The sequence below is a fragment of the Tupaia chinensis genome, unplaced genomic scaffold (assembly GCF_000334495.1).
Source record: "Tupaia chinensis unplaced genomic scaffold, TupChi_1.0 Scaffold000632_1, whole genome shotgun sequence".
NCBI classification, from domain to species: Eukaryota; Metazoa; Chordata; class Mammalia; order Scandentia; family Tupaiidae; genus Tupaia; species Tupaia belangeri.
Window position 1 is genome coordinate 443,656 of NW_006160152.1, and position 9,016 is coordinate 452,671.

The 9,016-nt window shown below is 45.3% G+C and overlaps 1 protein-coding gene across 1 annotated transcript in view; it reads right to left on the bottom strand.

The window, feature by feature from the left end:
* ADAMTS17 (ADAM metallopeptidase with thrombospondin type 1 motif 17) overlaps positions 1 to 9,016 on the bottom strand; it is a 269,537-nt gene that overhangs the window by 62,205 nt on the left and 198,316 nt on the right. The window contains exon 17 of the mRNA XM_027776149.1: positions 4,968 to 5,088. Within this exon, the coding sequence (XP_027631950.1) occupies positions 4,968 to 5,088 (121 nt within the window). The remainder of the gene's footprint in view (positions 1 to 4,967; positions 5,089 to 9,016) is intronic.

Genomic DNA, 9,016 nt, shown 5'->3' on the forward strand with positions numbered 1-9,016 from the left:
GGAAATCGTGACACGTTAGTCCTGAGCTGACGGAAGTTACCTTCTCTTGCAGGTTTTAGCATTTTCTGCCAAAGTGCCAGGTGTGGTTGTGGAGAATGAAAGCACACCCTTGGGTCACTAGGGCATATTCTGGTCTGGCATCTCAGTCCAACGGCTTTCTGTTTGTTTATTTCCATAGGGCATGTGCACTTGCCAGAGAGAAATGGAGAAGGGAAAGTGAGAAATCACCCCCAGGGGGATGGCCACACTGCAATCCCTTCTCCTCCATTCTGCTTTTACAATTCTGGATACACACACATAAGCACCTGGCATGATTTTCAAGCTGCCAGGTCTGAGACTCAGATTGTGGTGAGCCATGTGGGATCCAGCGCCTTAACCAGACACCTACGGGCCTCCACTCCCATAACTTATCTTTCATATCTTTAACACTGGCTTTGGTCTTTAGTTTTTCTTTTTGGTACTCAGTTTTGAACATCATCGGTTGAATGTAAGCATATGTGGCTTTTGTGTTTATCCATGGCTTCGTGCATTGACTGGTTCCTATTGATTCTACTCAGAAAACGTTCAGGCGTGTCAGCAAGGCAAGAGCCCCACACCAAGCATGTCACCGCTGGGACTACACGTAACATCCAAACAGCTTACATGAGAAGCACCTGAGAACAGCCTTTGCCATCACACACGTGGACGCCTTCGTACAAAGATTATTCTTGACTGAGAAAAAGAAATATGGTGTAATTGGTTTACAAACATATTTTAGTTACAGATATTATCCTTCTTAATTAATTACAGTATAGACAGGCTTTCTTATGTGTTACATAACATAACAGTGAATTGCCCCATGAATTCCCACACTTAAAGATGGAGCACAGAATCTGGCAGACAGCAGGACCTGGAAAGAAAATGACTGACTAAATACGGGACACACAGATCTATCCATATACAAAAGGGAAAGATCGTGCTACCTGTTTTTTAAAGAACTGTTTGTTTGAGAAAATCCTCTTCAAGAACAATGCATTAAGAGACTCAAAGCACATGAGGACCGTGGTTGAGTTGGTTGGGACTTCAGTCGGGTAAGTCCTGATGTCCATGGATACTGGCCACCTTTCTAGCATGAGGATCAGGATAAAATAAAGGTAATGATGCTAAAATGACAATGGACATTTTGATTATATTGATCCTTCCAATCAAGGAATATGGCATTTGACAGAAAGTGGACAAATATGGAAGATTGACTCCTAAACAAAGCAAGCTAGACTGTGAAAGAGAGGCATCGTATTTCCCCACTTAATATATACTGAATGTCTGCACTTTTTGGCAGAAACTGAAGCTTGGGAGATATAAAAAAGCATGGAGAACTATTATGGATACTAAAGACAGTGTCCAAGGAGAGTGAGAAATAGGGGAGGTTAAGAAGAAGGGCATTAACAGGAAAAAGAAAGACACAAAACATTTAAGGGACACAAAAATGGAAAATTATCTGTTGATAGATAATGTGTATGATAACATCTTCAACTGGACTAACATACATTGTACTCATGTTGGGAACATTCATTTAATAAGCTGCTATGATATATGGAATGTGTTAAAATTAAAAGGACAATTGAATGAAGTAAAAGCATAATACCAAGAAGTTTCAAATTGCTAAGTTCGGATAACTCGGATGTTTCAACCCAACCAGAGGCTTGAGGCATCCAGCCCATTTATCAGAAGGGCAATGTGACAGCCAATTTGAAATGATTCCTTCTAGAAATGAGTGCCTGAGATCTCATTTATCCAAAGTGGGGAGGCGATGGGCTAGAGGGTACATTCAGGGTGCCACTTTTCAAGGCACTGCACTGGGACCTGTCATGACAGAGTGGGACATCTTGAGCTTCTCCCAGTGTGGGTCTGCTCTTAACTCTCAGCTGCAGCATTTGGACAGGGAACCCAGAAGAATTCAGGCAGGGGTTCAGACTTCATATAACTGGGCAGAAGTCCCACAATGAATTCTGTTTTATCTTTCCGGTATGGTATTTCTCTTTGATATTCCCCCTTCAAGGTGATAAGACATTCCTCCCTTCCTCATTCCTTGGAGAGACAGAGATGAAAGGCACCTTCCTATCTTGACTGTCGGATGAGCGAATCCACTCTCCTGGGAGTTACCAAGATGTGAAATGAGTTGGAAGCTGTAAATGATTTCTAAGAACATTCCTTTCTCTCCCAGCCTGAAAAGACTTTTCACTCTTTCTCCCTTAGTGCTCAGAACCACCCTCATCTGCCTGCAGGCCTGGGCAAGCTGCACCCCACAATTTAGGGCTCCACAACTCTCTTCGCTAAGCTGCCCATACCTCACACTCATATGGATTCAAGCTATCTGTTTGCTTGGAAGTCTCCTTCCTTCACTGTGACTGACGCTGGAACCTTGCTCTGTATCATTTGTGCTGAACATGTAGTCATGCCGAATAAATGTCTATTGGGTGAATGAACTTTGGGTGATTGTTTGCCAGTCTCTCTGCATACGTGCCTTTCACAGTCAGACCCTGATTACAGGTTGGGGTTCAATGAAACTGCATGACCTAAGCAGCTGGAGAGTCATTCATTCAGGAGTGAGCACTGCACACACATTTTCAATAAATGGAATCCATACTGATATGAGCGGATGCTCAAATACTGCTTGCAAGGCTTTGGTATCTGAGCATAAGAAAAACAACTTTGCACTTGGAAATAAATGTGTGACAGTTGGCAACTTCTATGAAGGACGGGACATTCACAGGTGGGGGAGCTAACCTGGGCTTTCCTTATTCTTTGTACCTCAGAAGCTGGAAGGAGGTCAATGAGGCTGCCTAGTTTCTGGAGTGAAGACAGCTGTAGCCCTGAGGAACTTCCAGTGCATTCTGTCCTTCCATGGGGGACCCACTGCTATGGTCACAGAGGCTTGACCTCACCCAGAAGGCTACGTATTCCACACATGAATGGGGCCCAGTTCAGTTGAATGGAGAAAAAGGAGTGTAGGAGAAAAGACATTACTATGGATAAATGAATAGATCAACCCAGGCCAAAACTGAAGGCCAGCACACAGACTACTTACTGTCTGAGAAAAGAGAACCCTTTCATCCCAAATCTGGGTTGTCTCAAAGCCAGCAAGCCTGCTGCATACAGTGGAGGTCTCCAAAGGGACATGGAGAGCCCTTCTTGGTGCTGTTCAGAATGCCCACAGGTTGGGCCAGGGTGGGCATGGCTGTACTCGGCCTGCCTCCCATAGAAAGGTGCACTTGAAGATGGTTCCCTTTACTGGTGCTTGGCACTATATTCACTTTCAATGACTAGAGTTCCAATGCTTCCATTAACAAGTCATCAAAAATAAACAGTCGCTCTTGGCCAACTGGGGAGGCCTAGCTCCTCATTACTGGCACCGCTGCAATAGGCAAGCCAGAGTCTCTAAGTCAAAAGCCGAGATACCAATGGATACAGTGGCATAAAATTATGTCAAGACAAAAGCAGAGGAGGCCAGAGTTCCAGATCTGAGCTGTCCAAGAGAATCCTCTGTGACAATGAGAATATCCTCTGCCTGTAATATCCAATGGATGTGACAATGGCGCATAGGACACACAGTTAGTGGGACTGATTGATGAATTTTAAGTCTGTTTCATTTTAGTGGATTATAATTTAAAACTTAATAGACCCTAGTGGCCAGTGGCTACTGTATTAGCCCAGCTGTGGAGGGCATCTTCTCCCCAAAATGATTTGCTCTATTATCAACTTCTTTCGTTCATGTTAGGAGCTACATGGTTGATGCAGGTTCTCACACAAGCTTTAAATTTTGCTGCCTAGGCATCTCTCATTAAAATCTTGAAGCCTGCCCTTAGAGGGTTTTAAATTTGATTTTGCATTTGCGTTAACCTTTGGTTTTTCTTTGATAAGATCCTACAAAATGTTTGTGCAAGAGGTTGTCCTTTCTACAGGTGTCTAGAAGGAACATTCCCTATAGATCAGGTTGTCAATTCATATAGAGAAAAGAGATGGGAGGAGTATGTATAGACTTCCTCTCTACCTTATCCCATGGGAGCTGTGCTGTGGGAAGGGGAGTTATAATTGTGGTTCTGTTCTATTTTTGAGTAGAACTGAACTAAAACGCTTCTATGTAAAGCAATTTGTGGAAACTAGAAAAATGTGGGGTTTTCCAGCTGAGTTCTACCCAGGAAGAGTTCGAGAAGTGACAGCATTCTTGGCAATGCTGGGCAGGTGGCTTTAAGAGCTCATCCTTCAGGTGGTTTGTTCCCCTCTTGCTTAGTATCAGTCATATATTCCCCCTGGAAATAATGGGCTGTTGTTCTCCAGGATAGGCACCTAGAAAACCATCTCCTCATTCTGTACAGAACAGTCTATGGCTGTGAAGATGGTGCAAGCAGAAAGATCAAGAAGATCTATCAACCAATGTTGATGTACCTCTCTAAGGACAATGGCTGGGGAATATCTAGGTTTGACAACAGAGAGACTAATTACTCTGAACTTAGAGTTGTGAGAGGCAACTAAGACGTTTCAGATCTCACAGCTTCATGCATGTACACTTCAGGTTGAGACGTGTCCTTATTTTACTGAGGAAACATTCAGAGCAAAAAGATGTCTTCCATTAATAAGTTAAACATCAGAAGACAGGCTGATGGGAAGCTGCAAGGCAAGCCTTAGAGCTCCTGGGAGCAGGGCAGCTATTCTGATTCAAGGACCTCTAGGCTGAGCTGCTGAGCCTGGGAACTGTTTCCTTTCACAGGCAAAAGACTCACTCCTAGCTTCAAGACGTCATTCTTGCAAAAATGACCTTCTTTGCCTCTCAAGTGAACCGGAAGCACTGGGTCATCTCACCATTATCCTTTCACTCTTAAGTAGGCGAGGCAGCAAAGACTGGTGATCAGTAGCTTTGGGGCAAAGGAAATTAAACAGCACAAGCCAGCTGTCCTGAAGCGGCACAGCCCCTGGGGCCCAGCACTCACCCGTGCCCCGGGAGTGGCTGAAGTCGCCCTTCACCACGCGGCAGGTCTTGCCGTTCCCGCTGCAGACCCCACATCGGTCCTCTTTGGCTGCAGATCCGATGATGCCATCACAGCCGATTTTCTAGAGAACCAGAGGGCCTGGTTATTCTGTGTTTAAGATGTAGAAGAGTCTCACAAAGGATGTCCCTGCAGGGCCGACTTCTCCAGAAGGTCCAGCAGGTATGGTTCTGGGGGTCCCCAAGAAGAAATTTTATTTCCTCTTCAAACCAGAAGAGAAAACAACTAATAGAATGGAGTCTGGGTTACTTTTTTGCTTGCAAAATCATGAGATATATTTTTTGGTAGTTGTTCTGGAGCCCATGAAGGGCAAAGGATCTATGGAAGGAGGCCTGAAGCCCTGATTGCCCAAGGCGGAGTCTCTGTGCAAGGAATAGACGGCTCCCACACACCATTGGAGGTGACCACAGTGTCATATAATGAATGTCCCCCTTGGGGATGTGATAGTCACTGGCATCATGGTTGGGACAGCCAACAGTCTCAGAAAGTACAGCAGAATCCACAGAATTTTCTACTAAGGTAGGGAAGCCCAGAGCTCATTCAGGCAGGTTGGTATGGGGGCTCCCAATTTCTCAGCAAGGGAAACACCAGCCTCTCAAACCTATCAGTAGGCCTATCTGAGAGCAGAAGAGAGGCAGGCTCCACCACCAGTGGGTATAAAAAGCACAGCCTGGGAGGCCAGCAGGTGCCATGGTGGTTAAAGCGCTGGACTCCCACATGGCTAACTGCAGTTCGAGTCCTCAACCGGCAGCCTGAAACTCACACTGGGTGCGTGCGTGCGAGCATATGTCCAAAATCTGGCAAGCACATGTGCCCTATAACAAAAATCTGAAGAAAGAAAGAAAGAAAGAAAGAAAGGAAGGAAGGAAGGAAGGAAGGAAGGAAAGTACAGCCTGTTTCATTGAAAGTAGAAGACATTTTTTTGCAGGCCTGTTAGGTGGCATGGTAGCTAAGGTGGCTGGACTCCACATGGCCGACTGTGAGTTTGAGTTCCAGACCTGGTGGCTTGAAACACACACCCGGTATGTGTGTGGATATGCCCAAAATCCCAAGAGGAGAATGGAGGAGAAGGTACTGACTGCAGTGTGGCCATCCCCCCTGGGGGGAGGTGATTTCTCACTTTCCTTCTCTCTCCCTTTCTCTGATGAGCGCACAAACTCTATAGTAAATTTAAAAAAGAAAAGAAAAAAGGCTCTTGGAACTCATGTTTTTCTTCTTTTTTTTTTTGGAGAGGTTTTTGCTATAGGGCGCATGCGCTCGCCAGACAGACAGAGAGAGACATAGAGACAGAAAGCAAGAAATCAAACCCCAGGGGGGGATGGTCATGCCACAATCCCTTCTCCTCCACTCTCCTCTCGGGATCTTGGGCACACACGCACATGGGCCTGGTGTGAGTTTTAAGCCACCGGGTCCGGGATGTGAACCGAGGTCGACTATGTGGGAGTCCAGCGACATAGCCATTACGCTAACTGCTGGTTCCCTCATGTTTTTCTTCTTAAAAGAAAAATAAACCTCGAGGTTTCTGTATTCTGTAAAATAACCTCAGTGTACATTATGGTAAATACTGGGTGTTTATTTACTAGCTAAATTGCTTCAATACCCCTTCACATTGCTTTCCCTAAAGCAAATACTTCTAGAACAAGAAATAGGATTTTCCCACTGCCTTGCACCCCAGTTTAGGTACTGACTCTTTTTTTTTTTTTTTTTTTTTTTTAGAGAGAGAGATTTTTGCTATAGAGTGTGTGTGCTCGCTAGAGAGACAGGAGGTGAGAAATTACCTCAAAAACAAAACAAAAAAGAAAAGTTCTTTGAAAACAGATGAATGGAAAACTTGGAGGCTTGGGTGACCAAGGGGCTCGGCTAAGAGCGAATAGAGATGAAAGGATTTAATGGCATCGGAATAGACAGATACAGATGGTGAGTGTCAATTAACAGCAGCATCTTGTCAGGTAGATCACTCAACAGTGGGAACCAACTGTGATGAGGCACCTTGAACCTGGAGCACATCGTAGGTGTTGCCTGGGCTCTTGATTTGGATGGCTAATTGCTGCTGCCAAGTTGCCCGATATAAAATTATAGTGTCTAGTATCCACAGTTACTCTCCATGCCTTTATATTTTCCAATCTTTCAGTTTCTGCCAGAGTGCAGACATTCGATATATATTAAGTGGGGACATACAATGCTTCTCTTTCATAGTCTGGCTTACTCTGCATGAAATCATCCATATTTACCCACTTTTTTTTTTCTTTCTTTTTTTTTTTTTTGGAGAGATTTTCACTGTAGGGCGCGTGTGCTCGCCAGACAGACAGAGCGAGACATAGAGACAGAAAGCAAGAAATCACCCCCCAGGGGGGATGGTCACGCTGCAATCCCTTCTCCTCCATTCTCCTCTCGGGATCTTGGGCACGCATGCACACGCGCCCGGCGTGAGTTTTAAGCCACCGGGTCCGGGACACGAACCGCAGTCGACTACGTGGGAGTCCAGCGACATAGCCATTACACTAACTGCTGGTTCCCGATATTTACCCACTTTTGATCAAATGTCAGGATCTCTTTTTTTTTTTTTTTTTTATGGCTGAGTAGTGTTTCATAGTGTATAAAATAAAATAAAATAAAATAAAATAAAATAAAATAAAATAAAATAAAATAAAATAAAATGGACTAGGAATACTAAGAAGGCAGTCAGAAAATCTGCTCAAACAGGACACTCAGCGAATGCCCAGGATGAAATCAGTGGGATCACATGTGTCAGTCTGTGTTCTACTTCAGAGCTCCAAGGTCATGGTCTTCAGGTAATTTCTGGCACAGCCACAAGGCCAATACCAACAGGGCTGGGCCCTCATGCTGGCCTCTTTTGTGTCACCTGGACCTGCCCTCACTTGGCTTCCCCATCTCTCTCAGGTCTTCTAGTGCTAGACTCTCCCTACACTGGCTTCCTGTCATTTTGTTAACTACACCCTTGCTCAGTAGGCATGAGTCCCTGACTTCAAGCCTGGCTCTCACCACTTCTAGATGCTCTAAGTAAACATCCTACGTGGTCCTGACAGCTTCCCCTTGCCCAACAAAGGAGGCATTTCAGGTCCCATGCAAACAGGAGGCATGCAGGCTTGCCGTTTAATTCTGCAGGTCAGCCAGGGGCTGGGTGGTGTACTCTGCCCACTCTGGTGGTGTTATTCAAGGCGCCTTTGTGTCTGGAGGCAAGGCATGCAAGGATGTCTGTATGAACAGCAGCAAACCTGAGGCTCTACAGCCGAACTAATCTGCTGAAGGGGGCATTTTCTCCCTTTGCTACACTCAGTGCAAATGAGTCCTGTTCTTGGCAAGGGTAAGGGTTGATTGTAGAACGGAAGCCATGTTTGGATACTACAGAAGTCGTGCATTTGGAATGTTAGGGGAGCTTTAATGCCTGCATTTATGTAGCTTGGTGTACCAAGTGAGCAGGCCAACCAAACTCAAGGGAATACCAGTCAGTCAATCTCTCAAATCTCCTCATGTCATCCTGGTGATTTCTACATATGGATGGAATTCCCATCGCCATTTCTGAGCCTTTGAAGTAGGCCTTAAACTCCAGGTCAGTGGGCCAGCAGGTGGCGGGGTAGGATAAGGCAGCTAGATTGCACATAGCCAACTTAGATGTTCAAGGCTTGAAAATTATGCGGGTACGTGTGCATGTGTGCCTAAATTCCTGAGAGGACAATGGAGGAGAAGAGATGGTGGTGTGGCCATCTCCCTAGGGGGTGATTTCTCACTTTGTCTCTTTGTCTCTCCCAGCTAACAGCACATGAGTTACAGCAAACTAAAACAAATTTCAGGTCAGCACCTGCTGGTCAGGACCCTGTTTGATTGGCTAAGCCAGATTCTCTATGACAACCAAGGAACCAAGGAGAAAGTGCCACATGGTATAATTAATCAAGGCACCACAGGTATGGCCTGGGGGGTGAGAGGACAAGTGGGTATTTTTTTTTTGGGGGGGGGGGGTTGCTTAGGGGGGC